Genomic DNA, 23,618 nt, shown 5'->3' on the forward strand with positions numbered 1-23,618 from the left:
TTTGTTTTTTTGGAATGTCCTATTTACGAATAGGTCATGCCGAAATTTCTGTAGGCCCAAAAGGAAAAATTTTAATCGCTTTCGCTGTTTACATTAATAAATCTTGGTTGTTTGGTGATTAAATATAAATCAAGAGCACGGTCCCACAGTTTTACTCCAATGGGATTCAAAATGAATTGAATCGAATCAAATTATAAGTTGGCCATTAATATGAATATCGAATTATACAAAATGTAAGGTGTTTAGGTGTCGTTGGAGCCCATAAATGGCGGAGAGGTCCAAGTCCCACTTCTCCGCACGGTGGCTGGCTGAGGCTGCGACACCAGCCTTTTAAGAGTGCTAAAAAAGCAAAGAAAAGGAAACCGGAATGTAATTTCGAGGGACCCCACATCCCCATTCACGTGGAATTGCCCAATTCTTTTGCCGCATTTCGGTGTTTGACTCCTGCAACTCATCGTCTCACATGCATGTAATGTTATTACTTCCGACACTTGGTGGTCTGCGAGTGGGTGTCCCCCCATTTTTACACTAAAATCTACTTCTCGACGAAATCAATTGTTTAGTTTTTTTTTTTGACAGCAATATTAATTATTTTTTCCTCGTTTCAGATGAAAAATGACTGAGCACATCCCTGACCCTTCTGGCCTTTTGCCAATTTTACATTCCTACTATCTTTTATCTTTCTTTCTCGAGTTGGGTATCTCGATTCTGGCCGAAAAAACGTGACTTGAACGATGATATTTTGTGGGTTCAGCTGGAGGAGGATTTCTTGGATGTGATTTCTGGGTTTTGTTAGGTTTTTATGGAGAACATAGAGACCTTGTTAGCTGCGGTAGCTCAGACTCAAGGATTCAGCTACTGTGAAGATGATGTTTCCGTTGGACGTAAGGTATGGGTGGAGGATTCGGTGTCTTTGCCGGAGATTCGGCGAGATTCGGGTGCGTCTCAGTTGACTGATGTTCCGCCGGCGGTGGGTGGATGTTCGGAACCTTCCGCGGCGGTGAATCAGGTGCCGACGTCGGAATTTCAGGTTGTACCGACGAACGGGGTGGTGATCGGTGCCGCGGATAAGAGGAAAAAGAGAGGGCGACCACCGAAGGGGCAACTGGCGGAGAGACTTCCTCCTACTAAGCGGAAGAAACAGGAGGATGAGGAGGAAGATGTTTGCTTTATTTGCTTCGATGGGGGTTCTCTCGTGCTTTGCGATCGCAAGTGAGTTTCATTCACATTTGAACATTTTAGAGAATTTTCAAATTTAACTTTTTAATTGTTATAGATTTAGTTTATTTTTTCTTGATTGAAGAAAATGTGTCTTTTGTATCATGGAGAAAAGTTGTTTGAGAATGTTGAGTTTGGGACTTTTTCATTGAATCTCTATTTTACTGCACAGGGGCTGTCCGAAAGCATATCATCCAGCGTGCATTAAGAGGGATGAAGCCTTTTTCCGCTCGAAAGCCAAGTGGAATTGTGGTATGTCTCTTTTTCTTTAATCTCGTACGTCCTCGCTTGCTTAAGATGTCACATTTCTGTTGAATTTCTCCTTTCCTTACCACTTGAAATCTTGCATATAAAAGCTATTGTTATTTTTATTCTCGAATCCTTATGAAAACACTTAAAAATGGGATATTTATCTTTTTCAATCACCTGATGTATAATGTCGGCATTATTTGAAGTGTATTTATGTTCTTATGGTGCTCATATTTCAGGTTGGCACATATGTAGCACATGTCAGAAGCCTTCTCACTACATGTGCTACACTTGCACCTATTCATTGTGCAAGGGATGTGCTAGAGACACAGACTACTTGTCTTTGAGAGGGAACAAAGGATTTTGCACGATGTGCCTGAAGACAATCATGCTGATCGAGAATAAAGACCAGGCAAATGAAGACGCGGTATGTGCAATTTTCATTTGAATATTATCAAGTTTCAACAATTGCTTATCCTAATTCTCTGTGCTTTTATTGTGCATCCCAATTCACTTTGCTACTATTGTGAAAGTTCATAGCAATCTCTTTTATATTTAATATAATATCTATAAGACGTAGATATGCCGTTGGCGCCATATTTGTCATCATTCGCATTTATTGTATATTTTAAGATAGCGTCTATTTAAGTAACTTTTTTCTCTAACCGGGTAAATTGATTGCATCACCTGTACTTGTGGCACTGTTTGCCATGGATGTTTTCACATGCCAAAAGATGAATATTTCGTAAACTGAGCCTCTGTGGAAAAACAGACTGGACCTTGCTTAACTAGGTTAGGTGAGAAAAATGTTAACAGAAAATTCCATACATGTGTTGTGGCTACGATTGATCCACATTCTGTATTACGAACAAGCTTACTTTCTCCTTGGAGCGTGGGCTTAGTTAACCTTGGTTAACCTTGCGCTGCATGTCGAGGAAAAAGTAAGCCACTGTCACACACTAAGTGAGCCATTTCTAGTAAGTAATAATTAACAACATAAAAAATGCCTTCTCTGTGTGTATTTGCTGCCAGTAAAATGGTAACAGAAAATTATCTGTTGCTAGGGTTGCATTAAATTCTATTTATACTTGTTAAAGAGCTGTCTCATGGTATTTGTTGTATTTTTTTAACTTTTCCATATTGAGAATATAGAGATCAAGGTAATTGCGGAGTTGTATAAATGTGATATTTTGAGATAGCACTACCTCATGGTATTTGTTTGCGGATTTCTCATCCGCTTATTTGTACTTTGTTATCTTATTCTAATAAAATTTTCGTTTAAAATAAAAAAAAAGATATTTTCAGATAGCACTACCAATGCATTCATTGGATGGTTAGCATGCAGACAAGGTCATGTATTGATGGTTAACATGCAGACAAGGTCGTGTGTATTGTATATTGTCCTAGTTAGAATGGTTTGAAATTTCCCAGTGGCTTTAATTATCGCTGGCATACTTGTGGACTTGTACTGAAGTTACTGTACGGAGGTTCAAGTACATTTTGATGACAAAATATTGATGTTTTTTCTACCGCATGCTAATTATTTCTAGTATAAGGGCATATGAAAGCTAAATTGTTTTTATTTTATGTGTTAACTGTGCCCATCTACTGTTTTTCAGATTCAAGCTTTTGGAGTATTCAGTTTAGAGCATAATTTGTTTTTGTTTTGTTACTGAGATTGACTAGAGGTCATCATAATATCCTTTTCTCAGATAACACTGGCACTATTTTTGTCCTTATGTGTGAGTTTATTGTGATTCACAAAAGTACATAATTGATTTCTGGAAACATGTGATTAAGAGAGACAAGATTGCATGGCTGAAGTCTCTTTTTTCGTAACTGATTAACTTTTATCATGTCTCCTTACCTTTGTAGTACTGTTTGGCATTTATGTTTTCACCTGCAAAATACAAATGCTTTTTCCAGTGTGCATGGAAAAAGTGACCTGAACTTACTTGACTATTTTACAATGTGGATAGTGTTATCATAAAAGCGTTGACATATCTGGTTGCAATTGATTGGCGCTCTAAGACTAATAACAAGCTTAATCTCTCCTTCAAAGAGCGAGGTCCAATTAAATATGTTGTAGATTAAATAGTAAGAATGATATAGGACTGACTATGGCACTAAATATAACTAGCATGCCTGTGGACACATTTGAAGTTACAACTTATGCTGACTATCCATCTGGAATCAATATATACAGGTACTAGTGGATTTTGATGACAAAACTAGCTGGGAGTATCTCTTCAAGGTGTACTGGACGTGCTTGAAAGACAAGTTATCGATAACACTGGGAGAACTCACACAAGCTAAAAGCCCTTGGAAAGGTGCACAGGCAGTCGGTTCCAACTCTCGATTAATTAACATGAATCATCCTACCCATGATGGAAATGCTATATCTTACATGAGTTCTGTACATTCGGAATTGCGTAAACCCCATGAAGAGATGGGTTTATTGCAGGATAATCAGTTAAGCATGGTCTCATCAAGTATCAAGAACCAAGTGGAGAAATTAATTAGTGACGAAGAGCAAAGTGTTGTAGGTACTGGAAAGCTTAGCGTGAGCAAAGATACAGACAAGCCAGGCTTTGACAAAAACACTGACAAACCAAGGACTGGTGAAGTTTCTGTCTCTGAGAACGCCGCTGACCAGGTGGTGATGGAGAAAAATAAGAACAATCAAGGCATTGGCAAAGATACAGATAACCCAGCCATTGGTAAAGAAGCAGACAAGAGAAGACAAAAGGGTATAGACAAGCTGGAAATTGTCAAAAACACTGAATGGGCATCTAGAGACCTCTTGGAGTTTGTGGGCCATGTGAAAAATGGTGATATATCTCCTCTGTTGCAGTTCGATGTCCAGAGACTATTGCTTGACTATGTAAAGAGAAACAACCTTCAGGATCCTCGTCAGAAAAGCCACATTATTTGTGATCATAGGCTCAAAAATCTATTTGGAAAGCATCGTGTTGGTCACATTGAAATGATGCAGCTTCTTGAATTTCACTTTCTTACTAAGGAGGACTGTCCAAGTTCTTTTATTCCAGCCGGATTTGTGGGTTCTACTGCAAGCGATGTAACAACTAACAGTAAAAAACGAATAACCCGTAAAAAAAGTCAGGACAGAGCACCACAAAATAAGCTAAACGAATATGCTGCAATTGACTTTCACAACATTAACTTGATCTGTTTACGGCGTAATTTACTGGAGAAACTAATTGAAGATAAGGATAACTTCCATGATAAGGTCGTTGGCTCAATTGTGAGAATCAGAATATCGGCTCATGATAAGAAGCAAGATATTTACAGGCTTGTCCAAGTTGTAGGTATGAATGAATATCTGTCAATTACACGCTTTAGCCTGCCCATTTTCTGTTTCAGCGTTTTTTACCAGCTTAGATGCACATATAAATTTCCTGAATATGCTTGTATTTATCTTTTGAGTTCAGGTACTCGTAAGGTGGCTGAACCATATAAAATTGGTGATAAATCAACAGTTATCATGCTTGAAGTTTTAAATTTAGACAAGAAAGAGGTTGTATCACTGGATGCTATCTCAAATTCAGCTGTCACTGAGGTAACTTGAGACACTGTGCTCAGGAACTTCTCAAATAACTCTTAGGATACTTTTTCACTTGGCTGCTTCAGAAATATGACTTCAATATCATTTACAAGATCTTTTTTAATATATAAAACGTAGTAGTGTGGGAATCAGGGGTGATCAATGTTTCTGGATTCCTATTACTGATTTATCTCTAAAAGGTCTTGTTGTCATCCACTGTTAATGAAGCAGAAACAAAATTGCTTTTGGTTTGTTATTATTCATAATGAATCAGTCTTGTAGATATTTCTAAATCTTGTTGTGAAGACTAAATCAATCCTCTTTTCAAGATCAGTATTGGTAAAAATATCAATACGTCTAGTGTAGTACTTGTCTATCTTAATTATACTAGCATACTATGTAATGTCACCAGTATGAATATATTCCAGATTTTAATTGGGTTTGCAGTGATTATATAGATGACAGTATCCGCTTATATTTTGTGATGAATCCTGTATGCCTCATGACAATGCCAGACCGACTTATCTTTTTAGCAATCGAGACTTTGGATCGTGCTTCCATTTTTATGTCTTTTTGTAAATGTTCTATGTTTCAGTGTCATAGGTTTTTTTTTTGGGAATCCAGGATGAATGCAGACGGTTACGCCAAATCATTAGATGCGGGCTTGTGAAGCAGTTCACTGTTGTAAGTGTAGTTCTGGTGTTGTTTAGATTCGTCCTAAAACAACTAATGTCTCTGATTGCTAATAATTGTAATTCACTGTAGGGTGAGGTGCAAAAGAAAGCAATGGAACTCCAACCGGTCAGGCTCAATGACGTGAGTCTGTCAATATATTTTGCCTAACTTGAATTTGGTGCACAACTGTCGTGCGATTTTCCTCAAATACTTAAGTTCTCGCCTCTAACAGAAGAAAACAGCTACCTTTTTTTAATTTTAATTTTAATTTTCCCAAGTTTCTTGGTTTCAATAGTTATGGTTATTCTGGTTTTGATCAAAACGTAGTTGCTGGAGGCTGAAATATTGCAGCTGAATCATCTTCGAGATCGAGCTTGTGAGAATGGGCATAAGAAGGAATATCCTTTGTTTAGTATTTCGTCATTAGAATTTGTGGTTGGCCAAAAGTAGTAAGTGCTGTTATACTAGATGAGTCACGTGAGAATCTTTCTTTTCACAATTATTGATTTTCTGGACCAATTATCGAATCTTCTATTTTACCTTAATTGTGAAAATGAATTAGCATCGAAAAAGGTATATAATATACTACATGTTTTTTTAAAAATTATTATTATTATTATTATTATTATTTAACTAGCTGATACATTCGCCCCAAAATAATGTAATGTCATGAGCTGCAAAGACGACATGGGCCAAGAAGGGTTGTGGGGAACGATGTAGAGAACGAAACATACAAGCCCAAGGTGTATCAACGTTTCACTCATGGGAAATTAAGGGTTAAAGATTGCGGAGCAATAAGATTTTTCCTTAGTTAATAAGGATAACTATTTCCTCGTTTTAACTATTTCCTTGTCTTTTAGATTTCAGCATATCTTTTAAGATTTGGTAGCATTTTCTTTCAGTTTGTTTTGGATTGCATCGTTAGTATATGTAGGAACTTGGTGGGAAGATATAGGTATTGAAAAAATATCAATAAAAAGTTTATTTCACAAGATTAGGTGGTTCTCTTGTTTTCACGAACCCTAATTCTTCAACTAATCATAGGTAGTCAAGGTTCTAAATCAAAACGGCAGGAATCCTATTCTGAGCTAGGAGATTTCACTGTCCAACGACCCATAACAGGATCCCAAACTCAGGCACGTAACATATTGGTATCAAAGACAGCTGTTATGGGGGACATTAGCAAGCTGGAACAGCAATTCGAGGCATTCATGAACATGTACCAGGAGGATAAACGTGCAACCGAACAACGGCAGCAGGAGATGGGCGCACAATTGCAGGAACTTTCACTTAGTTTGACAAACACACGTTCTGAAAATCCGGGTGGGCACAACGGGGAAAAGAGCTACAAGGACTCGCGTCGCGTCGACGAAGGAGAAGGTCGTAGGTATATTCCAAACTACTCAAAACTAGAATTTCCTAATTACAAGGTTCGAACAACTTTTTCGACATCAACATGCACCGGAAGAGGAAAAGGTGGAGTTAGCATCTTTCCACCTAGAAGAAGAAACGCAAATGTGGTTCCTAAAATTAGAGAGAGATAGGCTGAACTATCAGTGGGAAGAGTTCAAGACACAATGTAATCTCTGATTTGGCCCGACGATCCGCAACAATAAATTAGGAGAATTATCTAAGTTACGCCAAACAAGAACCGTAGCAGAATATCAGCCCCAATTTGAGCAATTGGCTGCTCATGCCTGTGCTCTCACCAACGAACAAGAAGTGGAAATATTCGTCAACGGGTTAGGGGAGCAGATTGCAATTGAGGTGGAAATCCAGCAGCTAAAGGATTTAGCGAGTTAAATGAGCTTTGCGCGACTATTCGAGTGAAAAGAAGGAAATCAAGCACCGCGCAAACAAGGGGTTAATCCAAGTTCGCGTCGTTTGTTAAAAAAATTAAATCAAGCAGAGATGGAAGAGCGTTGATCACGTGGGCTCTATTTTATTTGTGATGAAATGTATGTTCCTGCTCATCGATGTAAAAAATATTTTGGTCTCGTGAATCAGAGAAATCGTAAGATTTGGGGCTGACAATACACGCTATTTAGGGGTCCTTACAAGCGCAAACCATGAAAATTCGGGGGGCTATTAATGGTGTTCCAGTTTTGGTGCTCATAGATTCTGGCAGCAGACATTGCATCTTGGACACCAACTTGGCCGATAAATTGAAGCTGCCGGTAGAGAAACAAGCAGCCCATTGGTTGACAGTGGCCAATGGGAAAAAATTATCGTGCACCGGAGATTGTCGTAATATAAATATCCAACCGGAGCGACATTTTTTCTGTGTGGAATTTTTAATTTTTTCATTGGGTGATTTCGGAGCAGTCTTGGGCTTCAATTGGCTCAAAACACTAGGTCCTATCACATGGAACTTCGAGGATATGTCGATGAGATTCTTGCAAGGGGGCACGACGATTGCATTAAGTGGCCTACAATAAGGCGGCATTGCAACTAGCCTGCATTTATCTATGTTGCTTAACAATGAAGAAGACCCTCTTTTGGAAGAATTTTCTTGATATATTTGCCCAACCGGAAGTACTTCCACCTTTTTTGCATTGCCAATCAAATTATAATGGAACATGGTGCCAATCCCGTCGTGGGGCGCCCATACCGATATCCTCAAGCACAAAAAGATGAGATTGAGCGACAATGCGCTGATATGCTCGAGAAAGGTCTCATTCGACCAAGCAATTCTCCATTATCATTCGCAGAACTTCTAGTGAAAAAGAGTGACGACACTTGGAGGTTTTATGTCGACTATCGGGCTCTTAATGCGAAAACCATCAAAGATAAATTCTTGGTCCCTGTAACAGACAAGCTTTTGGAGCAACTTCATGGTGCAAAATATTTTTCAAAGCTGGATTTGAGAACCGGATACCACCAGATTCTTATGGATCCTAGTTGCGTGCACATGACAGCCTTCTGCACTCATCACGGCCACATTGAGTTTGTTGTGATGCCTTTTGGCCTCACCAACGCACCCCTTCTACCTCCAATCAATTACGAATTCGGTGTTTGGGCGATGTTTACGGCAATTTATTTTGGTTTTCTTTGATGATATCTTAATCTAAAGCCCAACGTGGGAAGACCGGCACAGTTTTTTCGATATTACAGCAGCAACGATTTTTTTTGAAGCGATCACCCAATGGCCAGCCCCAAACACGGTTAAAGGGTTGCGAGGATTTTGGGGCTCACCGGTTATTATCGTAAATTTGTCAAGGATTATGGCACCATTGCAGATACCCTTACACAGCTATTAAAGAAGAACTCCTTCAAGTGGAGCGGCTAGGCTTCTCGTGAAAAACTATGATGACATAAACCCCTGTTCTTGCTTTGCCGGATTTTTCAGCACGCTTTGTGGTCGAGTGTGACGCATCTGATACTTGGATTGGTGCTGTTTTGCATCAAAATGGGTGTCCAATTACTTTCTTTAACCAACCCTTAGCACAACGGCACAAAAAGCTCCCTGCATATGAAAAGGAGCTGATTGGGTTAGCTAAAGCGGTGCGCCATTGGCGGCCTTATTTTTGGGGCAACAATTTTGTGGTTCGCACCGATCATTATAGCATCAAATTTTTGCTGGAGCAGCGAATTAAGACTTCACCACAACAGCATTGGGTTAGCAAACTTCTGGGTTTTGATTTTCACGTGGAATACAAAGCAGACAGCTCCAACGTGCTGGCGGATGCGCTATCCAGGGGTGATGATGACTAGGGCAATTTACAAGCTATATCCTTGCCTCACTCAGCTATTTTCAGCATCATTCGGGAGGAACATATGGAAACGGCCGAGCTTCAACCACTTATCCAAAAAATCCAGCAAGGCGAGGCTATAGGGTCTTGGGAGTTCTGGGATGGTCTTATATGGTATGACCAGCGTAGATCTGTCCCTCCATTGCCGCTATCATTTCGGGTACCCACAATGCCTACCATGAGGGCTTCCAGAAACTTTGCATCGAATTTCCCTCGATTTCTTTTGGACAGGAATGAAACGCCAAATCCAAGAGTTTGTGGCTACGTGTCTCATATGCCAACGCAATAAGGTGAAACTTTTATAACTTGCAGGGTTACTCCAACCCCTAGCGATACCACAACATATATGGGCCGATTTATCCATGGATTTTGTTGAAGGGCTCCTGATGTCACATGGAAAAAGTGTGTTATTGGTTGTCGTTGATCGCCTCTCTAAATATGCTCATTTTTTAGCCCTCTCACATCCGTATACCGCGGCACACGTCGCTTGAGTTTTCTTTGATCACATATTTAAATTGCCTGGGCTACCAGAGACAGTTGTTTCTGATTGAGATGTCACTTTTACAAGCTCCTTTTGGAAGGAACTTTTCCGACTGAGTGGTTCACAATTATGCTTTACGTCTGCATATCACCCACAATCCGATGGTCAAACAAGGCTGTCAATCGCATTGTGGAAATGTATTTGCGTTGCTTTACGGGGGACTATCCAAAGAAATTGGTAGGTTGGCTGTCATGGTTTGTATATTGCTGCAACACCAGTTTTCATTCTTCTCTTCGCACTACGCCATTTGAAGCCGTCTATGGGCGTCCCCCACCACGTCTGCTGTCATACTGCCCTAGTCTCTCACGCATTGATTCGGTGGATAGAGAATTACAAACTCGAGATCAAGAAAAACAAGCTCTTGCAACCACAAAAATCCATGAAAACAATATGTTGCTGCTCATCGTGAACTCCAGTTCGACGTGGGGGACAAGGTGTTGCTCAAACTGCAGCCATATCGCCAGAAATCCTTAGCTTCCCGCAAAAATTAGAAACTTGGCCCTCGTTATTGTGGTCCATTTTTGGTAATCAGTCGCATACAAACCTGAACTCTCAGAATCATCCAAAATCCATCCAGTTTTCCATGTTTCATTGCTAAAGAAATTCAAAGGCAATCACGATGCAAACCCAGTGCTTCCGCATTTTCAACTAGAAGAGGACAGTAGACAACCGCAGGCCATCCTTGATACCGGCATACGCAGTGGCTGCCATGGGTTTTTAGTTCATTTGCAAGGACTGGCACCATATGAGGCTTCTTGGGAAGTGGTTTCCGCCTTTGCAGCCCAATTTCCTTCTTTCAAGTTTGAGGACAAACTTGCATCTCAAGGGGACGGCAATGTCACGAGCCACGAAGACGACGTGGACCGAGAAGGGGTTGTGGGGAACAATGTAGAGAACGAAACATACAAGCCCAAGGTGTATCAACGTTTCATGGGAAATTTAGGGTTAAATTGAGGAGCAAGAAGATTCTTTCCGTAGTTAATAAGGATAATTATTTCCTTGTTTTAACTATTTCCTTGTCTTTTAGAATGTAGTTTGTTTTAAATGGATTGTTTTTGAAACTCTCAATTAGGCAATTGTTCAGCTCACCTGGGTACATTTGGCTTATCGCTTTGTTGAACATTTTATGTCGGTGATCACAATGTTATTTATGATATAACCCCTGTTGGCCATTGTTTATGATAATGATGTTTTGATTGGGAACTCTGGGTTTTCGGCGGCGTAAACTCTGTTCTGTGTTTATGTGTTTTTAATTTTATTATTATACCATATTTGTCCATCTCATATTTGGTTTCCTCAAGAAAATGAATGTGATAGGACTGAAGGTGTCTGGTGGTTCAATATCTTTCTTTACCTACATAACCAAATTAGATTGGAACTTGTTCCTTTCTTTATATATTTTATGAATATGATGACAACTAGTGCTTTTTTTTTTTGGAGTCCCTTGACTAATTTCACGCTCAGAGAATATGTAAACAAAGTACAGCTGCTAAAGTCACCTGAGGAGCGACAGCGCAGAATCGCTGAAATCCCAATTGTACATGATGGTCCAAAAATAAGTCCAGAATATGAATTAGAAGAAGATGTCAAAAGTGCTGATAACACTGAAAAAGGTGATTTCTCTATGGTGCTGCTTTGTGGTGTTGGAAGTGTCTTTCCAGCTGTTATTTTATTAAATTTTGCGAGGAAAACGTTTTCCCTGAAAGCTCAAACTCACAGAGATGGCCCAAAACATGCCATCTCACTTGTAAGTTGAAAATTGAAGAACGGATATCCAAACTTATTAATTTAAGGCATGTACGTGCACATTTATTTGGAAATTAGGCAATGAAGTCCCTTAAAATCAACTCAGTGAAATATGTGATTTCGAGCACAGGAGATCTTGAATCGCTTGCCATGCTAGAAACCATTTAACCCTCGAATTCAAGGGAGGTGGGCCAACAATAGTAATACTTTAGCAAATTTTCTCATTAGAAAAGGTTCAATACTCCATGACGCTGATCATATCACGCAGGTGAATTGAGGCCAAAATCCTCTATATTTATTGGAAATGGAAGGAACCCTGTTTCTCGTTATAAAAAAAGGTTAAGAGTAAGGATAGCAGATTCATAGGTTGGTGAAAACTTTAATTCCTGGTAAATTTAATCTGAAATCTTTGTGGTACATCTTCCCCAGGGAAAAGCGAAGGGTCTATACAGGCGCAGAACAAAGTGATAGAGAGAGTAGATGCAAGTGGATCACATAGTTCAGATATACACACAAGTCAAGCCAACATTGCTATTCCCGTAACCATTGGTATGGATGTTCAAGCCATGCTTAGGTCTGTTGGATTAGAAACTTCTACTGCCAGCCACTCCGTGGGAAACTCGCCATCTGCTAGTAATATTGAAACAGAGAAATTGTGGCATTATCGTGATCCTAATGGTAAAATTCAAGGACCATTTGCCATGTTGCAGCTGCGGAAGTGGAATACGACAGGTCTATTTCCACATAATATGAGGATATGGACAAATCATGAGCAATACGATTCGTTACTTCTTACCGATGCTTTGAACAGGCAGTTCCATGGAGCATCAGACCTTCCGTGTAACCTTTCAACAGAGTCGCCGGATCTGGGGGTTACTGGGGGTGACCAAGTTGTAAATGGGACGGTTAGTTATAGCAACCAAGCTGAGATGGCTTTTTGCGATAATTCAAATGTTTTGTCTGGAAACAGCATCGGATCTGCAAGGGCAGATAACTCTGGTACCTCCCATCCACAAGCCTGGGATTTTCTCAAGGACAATAGTTGTAGTGCAGATAATGTCCAAGTACGCAGTTCGTATCCCACACATGCAGCTCTTCCGGATAGAATCCAAGATCCACAAAATGGGGAAAACACTTCATGTGGGCTAAATCAGAACCAGATAACAAGTGGTCCAGAGATTCAAAATCAGTGCGAGGATAGGTGCCAAGCAGGTCAGTCTTCTGAAGAAAACATGAGAACTCTACCTGTTGATTTGAGCTCAATGGAATTCGAATCCACTTCTGCACCTGTATCCAAGTCAATGGAGTCAATCAATCAGGATCGGAATACAAATGTACTAAATCTGCCTTGTGTCGCACCGAAGACCGTCGAAAAGCCTGTGCTAGTTGAGATTGCTGAAGAGCAACAATCTGTATCTTTAGATGTCCCCATGCAAAACCCTGGTATCCTTGAGCTATTAAGTCCTACGCCAAGGGCTAACAATGAAGATCAAGGGGATCAGGCCATCGAAACCAAGCAATATGATTTTATAAATTTTATTGTGCCAACTGCAGGCCCTAGCTGGAGCAGTTCTTCAGGTCCAGTGGTTGGTAATTTGCAGCTTCCTGAAGTAGCTGATGAATGGTGTGGATATTCCCCTGCGCCTTCAAAACCATCTGGCCAAGAATGGCACTCCGGTCTACTCTCTCCATCTTCATTGAAACCGCTTGAGCTCACAAGTGATAATGTTACTACCACCACTTCAAATAATGGCCAAATTACTCACGCTTCTCCAACAAGTTTACCTAATTGGCTTGCAATGTTTAACGAGCCAATTGAGTTTGATGCTTTGGGTGAGGAATCGGTATCAGATTTGTTGGCTGAAGTTGATGCTATGGAATCCCAAGGTGGTTTCCCTTCTCCTACTTCAGCGATGAAGTTTGCGAAGGAGTTGATTCAAGATTGTAAAGATGATTGCTTTAGCTCAATCGAGTTCAGTCATATACATGATCCCGGAAAAAATGATGCCTGGAGCTCCACGGGAGATATACAATTGGCTTGCCAGCCTTCCGTCCCGTGCAAACCAGCTGTAGAATCATCTTTTATCGATGGTTTAGATTCTTTTAGGAGGTCAAGTGTACGTTCATCAACAAGCAGTGAGGGAGAAACTAATGCCCCAGTTTACACCGGTGAAGCTGGATCAGAATTCCATCCTCCTGCATCAGTCAATACCAGTCAAGAAATGGTTGGTGCAACTATGGTTCTTGGTACAGGATCAGAGTCTAACGACCCTGGTTGGGGAACGGTGCAGGGTAACATCAATCTAGTTACAGTGCAGGGTAATGTAAATCTTGTATTGGGAGGACCAACTCAGGGAATGACAAACCTCAGTTGGGGGGCCAACCCAGGGGCAGCTTGGGGAAATCCAGGTGTAAATCTGAGTCCAGTAAATGGGAGCCTAACATGGGATGGCCAACGCAAGTACAGTAGCCCCCGTGAGTGGGGATATCAAGGTGGTGAACCAGGTGGATTTGGTAGAGGCAGGCCTCCGTGGGGCAGGCAACAGTACGGTGGTAGTAGTGGCGGTGGAGGATATTCCACGCCGCCACCAAAAGGGCAGCGGGTATGTAAATTTTATGAGAGTGGTCGTTGCAAGAAAGGATCATTCTGCGACTATCTACACCCGTGATGATGGTTTGGTTGTCACGACCATTTGTTTTGTACTGTTGACGACCATTTGTTTTGTACTATATTGTCAACAGTCTAGAGTTGATCGATGTATGAGTAGTGTATTACAATTCAACTGAGTTAATTNTCAAGCTGTGAATTTTTTGTCCTGAAATCCTGAACAACCTGTAGCACATTCATTGTATTGGAATAGATGGCCATCTTATTCTCCATTTTGCTGGAGCAATCTTGTGTTATAATCTCGACTTCTACTAGTTTTTTTTCTTTTGCTTTTTCATAATCATGTCTCCCATGCAATGGAGGAATTCCTCCTTTCTTAAACAACACACACTACAATGATATTATTCTATGAATTGTCCCACCACTTTCCAAATAAGTTTTCTTTTTGAAATTCTAAGTATGGAATACAATATTAAAAAATTAAATTTCAATACATTATGACATTATAGATTATCGTAAAAAAAATATTTATGCAGAAAGAATTTTTTCCACAAAAAAGATACGTGTTCAAAATAAAGTGTTATATTTTTTGAATAAAAACAAATCTTAGGCCAAGCCCGTCTAGCTCAGTTGGTAGAGCGCAAGGCTGCTAACCTTGTGTTCATGGGTTCAAGCCCCCGCGGTCGGCTCATTAAATGAGTTTACAATTCTTATTTTCCATTTTGAATAAAAAGCGCTAGTCAATATTGAAACGCGTTTAAAACGCGCTTTAGTTTAATTTTAATTATCGGAAAGCATAAATAAATTGGCCTCCAATATTCAGCAATGGAACCAAAGCTTGAATCATCGATCGTTCTCCTAGGAATCAGCAACTCCTCCATTTCTCCCCTACTTCCTTTTCCCCATTCACGTTTTTCTCTTCCCTTCTCCATAGCTTTGGCTTAGCTTCTGCAGCATATTTTAGCTGTAATTAACTCTTTGCTGCAATTCATCGCTGTTTCAGCTTATTTTTCGACTTCATTGCGCGGGTCCATTTGGGAAATAAGTTCGCTTTTGCTTCAGATTTCGCCTGTATTGTTGTTTGATGGCGGCTGTTTGTAGGCGTGCCGTGCAGTTTGGGGTTGGTCCCAGCAGAATCCAGTTGTTCTGCCCGAGCCGCCGGTTTGAATCTAGGCAGATGTCCGAGCTTCTTAAATCCAATGGGAAACGTCTTTTCCTCGTCGATACTTTGGCTCTTGTAATTTGCATAATTTTTTTTTTACATTTTCCTGTATGTTGTCATGAGGTGTGAAGTTTCTCATTTGGGATGTATTTGACTTAATTAATTTATTGGTTGGTTGATTTAGGTGAGGAGATTGGAGGCACAAGGCTTGCCATCCAAGCAAGCCGAGGCTATAACCGCTTCTATGACGGAAGTCCTGAATGACAGTTTGGAGAATGTTTCTCATTCCTTTGTTTCTAAAGGTCAAATGCAGCAAGTGAGCACCTCCTTTGTTATTTTGGTGTTCCGTTTAATTTTCATTTTTTTATTATATGGATAAATATGTATTACCCGCGTTTGTGTTTGTAAAGGAACATATTAATTTTGTTTTGCAGAATGAGATGGCACAGGAATCCAATTTGTCCAAATTCAAGACTGAAGTTAAAAGTTCTCAGGTATGGTTCGTATTACTCCTTTTTTTTTCATTTCTTTTGATTGAAATTCTCATGAGTTTGTGTAATTTAGTTGCTATTCTCTTAGTTGCAAGATATACAGCGTTAAGTTAGTAAATTCCCATTGTTTCAGGTTTTTTTAGCCATTTTCCTAAAAAATATAATTGCAGTTTGGCGGATAGTAGCAACTTTGTGATAGGTGTGATATAGGTCCGAAGATCCTGATAGGATCGATTGGGAGACAAATATTGAACTACAATAACTTGTTCGTGAAATGTTAAAAAATGAACCGGGTATCAAGAAATTGTATTGAGTTCGGTTCAAAACCGAGCGGAAGCAATTCAAAATAATCAATTCTGAAAAACATTTAAAAGATATACAAATTGAAATAATAAAAACGATTTGGTCGAATCATTTTATCAAACACTTTGTATGTAATATTTTGGTATTTGAAAGACTCGTAAGTGTTTCAACCGTGCATATAAAACAGTAGCAATACTAAATAAACATGATAAATAAATATGCACAAATTAGTTTACAGATGTTCGATGATTAACAACTCCTAAGTCATACTTTCTTTAACCTAGAAAGATATCAATAGAAGACTTTGATTTATACAATTTTTTGTACGAACTCATTTCGTCTTAGAACTTATCCATTGTTTAATTGAAACTCCTAGCACACTTTCGATTGTATGCCGCAACCTCTCAGTGCGCATAATGTTTAACGTCTTTTATGTCAAGACTGCAAACACAATCTTTAATGTCTTTGTGCGAATATCACTCAACTATTTATTGAAGTTCAACTCTCTTTTGTGTGATAGATTTGTGTGTAAGGATTTGTTACTTTACAATGTATATATCTCTCATATGTGTCCTCCCACTTGGGCTTGCTCTCATTTTAGTTAATTTTCTTCACATAGGCTGCCCATGATTTGAATCTTTTTCAACAGCTTGAATTTGATATTGAAGATGATGCATTTATGGCCTCCAAGATATGAACGTTTGAAACAAGAATATGACAATTTGAAAAAGTACTTTTGGTTTCTTACATTAAAACAATCATATTTGACTTTCTGACTACCTTTTGATATCGAGCCGTTTTTTCTGTTCATTGAGTCGTACCAAGTCTAGTTGGACCAAGGCTAGCTGCTCCCTTCTCTTGATTATAATTCTTGAATCGTCGATTTCTGGGCAAAATGATGAACATGAAAGTTGTATCACCTTCTCCTAGCTTTCCATAGAATCAGGAATCACTCAATTTTTAGTTTTATGAGAGAAATATGCTCAAAATACTAGATCTGCTCATGTCTAGCCAACAGCTATATCCGTGTTGCAGAACCGGTAACTTCATCGAGATTTATCAATTTCTTAAGCTCTGATTCAGACTTCGACTTTGGAAGATTGTTTGTAAATCATTGTCTTAGCTTTGTAATGCATGCTGGATTGTTCCATTAGATAATCGAGATAAGAGATATGACTAAAATACCAGAACTTCTCAAGTCTAGCTGTTTGCTGTTTTCGTGTCCTCTAGCTTGATCTTGCAACCTTCAATTAGCATTGATAACATCCGAACTAACTTAACTGACCTAAATATTACTTGTAGTTAATTGAGTTGGCTTTCCAACCGTTTTTCGCGATGGTCATTTGGATCACTGGTTTGTGAGATATGAACAAAATACCAGAGCTAGTCAAGTCTTGCCGTTTGCTGTATCTGTGACTTCCAGCTGGACATTGTGGCGTCTGGTTAATATTAATAACGTACGAACTAACCTGATCGGCCTGAAATATGATTTGTAGAGAATTGAGTTGGCTTTCCAACCGTTTTGCTCACTGGTAATTTTAGATTACTGGTTTGTGAGATATTATCGAAAGAATGCAGCTCGCCTGTGTCTAGTTGTGTGCTAAATTCGTGTTCCAACTTCCAATTTGAGCTAGCAACTTCACACTTAAGTAAATATATTAAAGACACAATAAAATGTTTTGTTATCAATCAAAATTGCTAGTGTTTTTAAACTCAAAAATCTCCCTTTTTTGATGATCACAAAACTTGGATAAAAATTGATTTCATCTAACATATTTATCCCCTTTTTGTGAGAATAAAAAAGGTTGATTTTAAAACAAATTAACACAAAGTTTTTGTCCCACTCAAGATTTAAATTTAATCTCCATCAAAATATAACCCCTATATTTTTTAAAGTTTAAAATTGATAAAAGTAGGGGATAGACTAACCAATGAACATATTTTCAAGAATTTGGTTGACTATAGCCCTTGATGTTGAATGTTGTTTTTTTGGGTTTTTATCTTGATTAATCACAGAAAGCGTATGAAGTTTGACTTTGATATTTACTAAGTAATTTTATTTAGATGACTGACTAGTTTTTGAATGTTTGAGATAGATAAAGATCTTCCAAATTTGTGAGGCAAAGTGTCTACAGAAAATTATCTGACATTCAATTAGGCTGCTGATTTACCCTAATTCTTACACTTGGTGCAAGTAAAACAACAGACAGTGATGTTATGTTATTTTTTTCTTTTTCCTTTCTTTGTTCAGAACAATGGGTATATAATTCATTTTATTGTGCAGGAATTTTGCTTGTGCTTGTACCACAAAGAGTAAATGATCGCGTGTGTTAATTCAATTATTCCGTGAGTTTTTATTGTCAAACATTTTCCAAGAATATACACCTCGTACGTATCTTTGTTTTCTTGCTTTCCCACTAGCAAAATATGTTGCTGTTCATCTTTAGTTGAAGGAAGAACTTTAACGCGATAAATCCCTATAGTGCAAAAATCTTGAGTGAAAAAGTTGTGTAATCTGAAAACTATTTGGAAAATTGCGAAGGAATAATGGTGTTTCTTTCTTCGTCCGCTGCAATTGTTCTAATCCACTAATGATGTTAAACAGCCAGCATTTGCTTTCTAGTGTATGTTTTATTTGTCTTGTTGGGCACCCTTCCTCGTAAAGAATTGTGGATTTAAACTTAGTTCATCTGACACCAAATGCAGGACCACCATTTTTCTCTATTGCAACACGAGACGGAAAAACTAAAGAGTGATATAGAGAAGATGCGTAGTGAGCTAAGGTCTGTTGGAAAAATGTCTGTCGCCTCGTTTATATTTCTGATTGTCTCTGAGAATGACCTTTTTTTCAGGTATGAAGTCGACAAAGTCACTGCTGGGCAGCGTTTGGATCTTAATCTAGAGAGGGGGTGAGTTATCCTAATATCCTAATCGCTATTCGCGAATTAGTTACAAGCAAATGATGAAGATATGTTCCACCTACATACAAGTGTATTTTACCATTTGTTTGTGCTTTATTCAATTTTTGGTGTTATGCAGGAGAATTCGGGATGAGCTAAACAATCAAAATCAAGAAACGACTAACCTCACTAACAAACTTGATCGAGTAAGTACATACAACTGGTGAAGCAATATAACAGTTAAACTAGTCGTATTTTTAACCTCAAGAGTCTTCATTTGATCAAAATCTGTAATATTTTATGATCTCAGGAAATTCATGCATTGCGGGCTCAATTGGAAGCAGCAAAATACGATGTGATTAAGTACTGCATAGGTACGCTTGCCTCCGTATCTGCTGTTGGCCTAGCTGTGCTCCGCATTCTGATGTAAAGCTTGCAGTGCGACTTAGTTCAACTTTTCAAGAAGAAAGGATTTTATTCTGATTTTATTTTACATAAAATCCTTGACTATACGCTGCTTAAAAGGTGGAAAGACAGACTGACATTGTTTCCCATATTGAACAACAATGTAATTCATGTTTCAATGATCCAAGGGTTTATGCATCTATCTATATCTGTTTGTTTTCTTCCCCTTTTCCGAGCAAAAATTGCCTTCATTGACCGGCAGTGTTAGAACATACGTGAGGAAAACTAGTCTTGCTCTATGTAGTTGTCATGATAGCAACTGTTAGTTCGATGCTGGCTAATGGGTACTACCCTAAGCCATTCATATTGCGACACGTGCGTTTTAATTTAGGTTAGTTCATATTTGTTTCTGATAATTTTTTACATGATAATACTTTGTTCATAAATAATTGATTTAATTTATAATGTCTAAATTGTTGAAAATTAATATTTTAATATTGAATATTTGAATATTGAATGTTGAATATTTGAATGTTGAAAATTAGGTAAAATTAGGTGTTGAATATTGAAATTTGTATGTGATGATGAAGGTAATGAAGTAATTTATTTTTGGATTATTTGTAAAGATTTTCTATAAATAGATCTCTCATTTGTGAAGAAAATCACAATTGAGTTGAAAGAAAAATATTATAAAGTGTGTAGTGTGATAATTTTGAGAGTTTGAGAGTTTTACTTTTTACCGTAAATTTTTATCTTTTCACAACACATTATCAACACGAAGTTCTAAAAGTCCTCCATATTTTTCCAAGCTCCAAAACAGAAGAAAAAAGTAACAAAAATAATAATATTTATTTTATTGTTTATTTATTTATTGTGTATATACTTAATATATAATATAATGTTATAATAAAATAAATTTTTGAAAAACTTGTTATAAATCTTGGGAGGATGTTAAGACGACATCCTACACTCCCGGTAAGGGATACGACAAGTATAAAAGTTTATAAGGTTTTTTAAAAAAATATCTTATGACACCTCATTATAATAATGTGGTATGATATACATAATTATTTAAACATGACTAATATTATATACACCATATTATTACCATAAAATTATACAAATACATATATTTATTTTCTTGTACACCAACTGTCACGTACCGTAATTTTAACTACTTTAAAATTTGCGAAAAAATAAAAATTTTCTTAATTAAATAGAAACCTTCAAATTGCGATAACAATAAACTGATCATTTAAAATATTTGCAATGAAAATATCACAAATAAAGTTTTCTAAAAACACTTAAAAAAACTTATTTAAATATCGTACACAATAACATGAAATCAGAATATTTGAAACATTGCATAATGTCTTAAAAACATGGACGGTCCTCGGGTTTAGCCTCCTGCTCAGTCCAAGCCGGCTCATTGGTCCCCACCCCTCGTCTCCTCAACGTCATCCTCACCTGCATCGATCAAGTCTAGTGAGTCTAAAGACTCAACATGTATAAATTGATAATAACAAGTAATACGTAATAAAACCACATGCATCTTTAAAATAGAGCGTACATACTTGAAACTTGAACGTAATAGCATAAACATACTTGAACTTGAATGTAATAGCATAAACGTAGACGTGCCATCATCATAAAACTTTTCTTAAACGTGATTGCATCATACATACTTGAGCATACATAACATTATTTTGCGTAGAGATATGTTTCAAAGCAAGTGACCCATACATAAATGTGCCTGATCAGACTAAACCACAGTACTGGGCTGGCAGGGAAAGTGCACTACCATATACATGAGATCCCCGTTCATGCTTTAACGGGTGGATTGGTCCCTGGTCATGCTTTACCATTTTCCAATCCTGATCTAAACCGTGTCATACTTTACCGGGGTGGAGAGGTCCTCGGCCACGTTCACCGACTTTCAAACCCGCTCATAATTTGGTCACAAGAAATTTAGCATACCTCAAAAACTTAAAAGTATTTTCTTTTTTGCACGTCGAACATACTTACTTGGCGTTGAGGGATTCGTTAGATCTCACTTGGGGCCACTGCTGCACATACTAACATGAGTTCAAACACTTATCTTTCATAGCTTAGACGTAGATATTCGAGCTCGCCACCGCAATAAATGAATGGCTTATGACATTCTAGATCACTCGAGACTTGACCTCGTTTAATAATCGTACTAAACCATGATATTGTACCCCAAAACAAAATCCTATGTTTTATATTCATAACCATAAAACAAATCCTATATTTATATTCATAACCATAAAACACATCCTATATTTTATACTCAAAATAATAAAAAACAAATTTTTTTTTATAAAAAGGGGGTACACGGACCCCGTGTAGGGGTCCGTGTAGGGGTCCGGGTACATGCTGGAATTTCGCATTTTGAAGGAAAAATGGCACGGACTCCGTGTACAGGTCCGGCTTCGGGTCCGTGTAGATGCTGGAATCGTGAACAAACGGAATTCCCGACATTTGTGACTTAATCCTACCTCAAGACCCATTCTAGGATGCTAAGGCACTTATTCAAACTCAAAAAAAATACCCCAAAACAACTATGCATCACAAGCAACGCAACCCAATCCGTGAACACGCCATTTGACACCAAAACGCATCCTACGACTTCTAATGCGAACAAGTGCCTATCGATGTGAACCGACACACCAAAAACCATCTCAACATCATACTCAACATGCTTAAACGCAGCAGCAAATAATAATAATAACTACAAGCAATACCCAGTCGAGCGAATCCAAATTATATCGAAAAATTTAAAGTCATTAGGAAGACATATTCCTTGATGATAGGGATGGTACAGTCATGATGCCGCCAGCAGTTTCAAGAACAAGGGAGACAGGAATGACATCCAGAAGCAAAAGACCATGCGTCTTTTCGTTACGTCCCGTACATTTTCTGAACAAACTCAAGCTCAATAGCCTTGGAAATCAGCATTTTTGTTTTCTTAGGATCAAAAGGAGGATGATTAGGTCCTGTTAGTGATCCACTCTTATACTTTCTGAATTTTTCACATTCATCAAACCTGTGAAACCTGGCAATCATTTGAGTTCCTCCTCGTACAAGATTTCTGGTGTCTTTAGTGGGATCTTCTCCATCTTTGCTGATGCTTTGCCAGCCGTCATTAATTATTAAGAACCTCGGTGTGAGGCCACCATCTGCAAATTCCTGGATTCCATGCCAAATTCCAGCAGGCTCCACCGTCAAGTAAAACGCATCCCACGTACACCAACCAAATTTGTCCACAAGGGGTGGCGCAGATTCCTCCTCAATGAGCTTAAACGTGTTTAGGTGAACTCTTAGAGCAACGCAAACCTCTTTCATCAAGTTGTATGCATTATCAGACACATGAACATACGAAATTGCATTAAAAGATGAAGATTTCACCACGGTACATATAACATTATCCATTGTGTTTCCATCTCCGCTCGGTAATAGCGGTGAGAGCCCGGATTATTCGCCCTCGTCGATCCCTTCCTTGTGCTCTCCTCCCTCGGCGCCGCACATGCTGCTCGCCCATAGTCACGCCTTGACCATCGCTACGGACAGCAGTATCACTCATAGCTCAAACAACAACAAAAAAAACACAGAGGAGGAGCCTTCGAATTTTATTCAAACCGTGTGCAAAGAAAAATAACTATCAATGCTCCAATAAAACAAATACGAACCTTAAAAAATAGAAGACACAATAATAACAAGACAGAAAGGACAATGCATGTGTGAAAGTCATAAAACAATCCAAAAAGTAATGGAGTGAGGGAAAAGACAATGCATACCCATTCTTCAATTACGTTGACTCAGCTTTTTGATTTTTGTTTTGTCCTCTTTTGTTTTGTTTCATACCTACTCCTATTTATGAGTGCACGGATGAGTTTTATTTCCATATCAATTCAAAGGGAACATAATCATTCTAAAATTCTGTTGCCATCTCAATTCAAGGAAAGATTATCATTGCAAATAT

At 38.4% G+C, this 23,618-nt stretch overlaps 3 protein-coding genes and 1 non-coding gene across 5 annotated transcripts; 3 read left to right on the plus strand and 1 right to left on the minus strand.

Moving 5' to 3' along the window:
* Window positions 1-345: 345 nt before the first annotated feature.
* LOC140976679 (zinc finger CCCH domain-containing protein 44-like) lies at window positions 346-14,489 on the plus strand. Of its 2 annotated transcripts, XM_073440933.1 has the most exons (11): window positions 346-465; window positions 609-1,212; window positions 1,391-1,470; window positions 1,707-1,894; window positions 3,674-4,796; window positions 4,920-5,047; window positions 5,657-5,716; window positions 5,798-5,848; window positions 6,035-6,105; window positions 11,459-11,613; window positions 12,176-14,489. In XM_073440933.1, exons 2-11 carry the CDS (start codon window positions 803-805, stop codon window positions 14,413-14,415), a joined length of 4,506 nt encoding a protein of 1,501 aa, XP_073297034.1. In that variant the 5' UTR covers window positions 346-465; window positions 609-802; the 3' UTR covers window positions 14,416-14,489. The 2 variants fall into 2 exon arrangements, with proteins under 2 accessions (XP_073297034.1, XP_073297033.1); XM_073440932.1 differs by lacking the exon at window positions 346-465 and having other exon boundaries at window positions 474-1,212.
* A 480-nt stretch (window positions 14,490-14,969) lies between these two features.
* TRNAS-GCU (transfer RNA serine (anticodon GCU)) lies at window positions 14,970-15,043 on the plus strand. Its single transcript has one exon. It is a non-coding gene; the product is annotated as a tRNA-Ser (tRNA).
* Window positions 15,044-15,164: 121 nt separating this feature from the next.
* Window positions 15,165-19,989, plus strand: LOC140976680 (protein FMP32, mitochondrial-like). Its single transcript, XM_073440934.1, has 7 exons — window positions 15,165-15,591; window positions 15,701-15,832; window positions 15,951-16,010; window positions 19,017-19,093; window positions 19,163-19,219; window positions 19,350-19,416; window positions 19,521-19,989. Exons 1-7 carry the CDS (start codon window positions 15,439-15,441, stop codon window positions 19,638-19,640), a joined length of 666 nt encoding a protein of 221 aa, XP_073297035.1. The 5' UTR covers window positions 15,165-15,438; the 3' UTR covers window positions 19,641-19,989.
* A 2,548-nt stretch (window positions 19,990-22,537) lies between these two features.
* LOC140977674 (stachyose synthase-like) lies at window positions 22,538-23,068 on the minus strand. Its single transcript, XM_073442418.1, has one exon. The coding sequence runs from the start codon at window positions 23,066-23,068 to the stop codon at window positions 22,538-22,540; it is 531 nt and encodes a 176-aa protein (XP_073298519.1).
* Between the last annotated feature and the right edge of the window lie 550 nt (window positions 23,069-23,618).

The sequence above is a fragment of the Primulina huaijiensis genome, chromosome 5, assembly GCF_012295235.1.
Source record: "Primulina huaijiensis isolate GDHJ02 chromosome 5, ASM1229523v2, whole genome shotgun sequence".
NCBI lineage: Eukaryota > Viridiplantae > Streptophyta > Magnoliopsida > Lamiales > Gesneriaceae > Primulina > Primulina huaijiensis.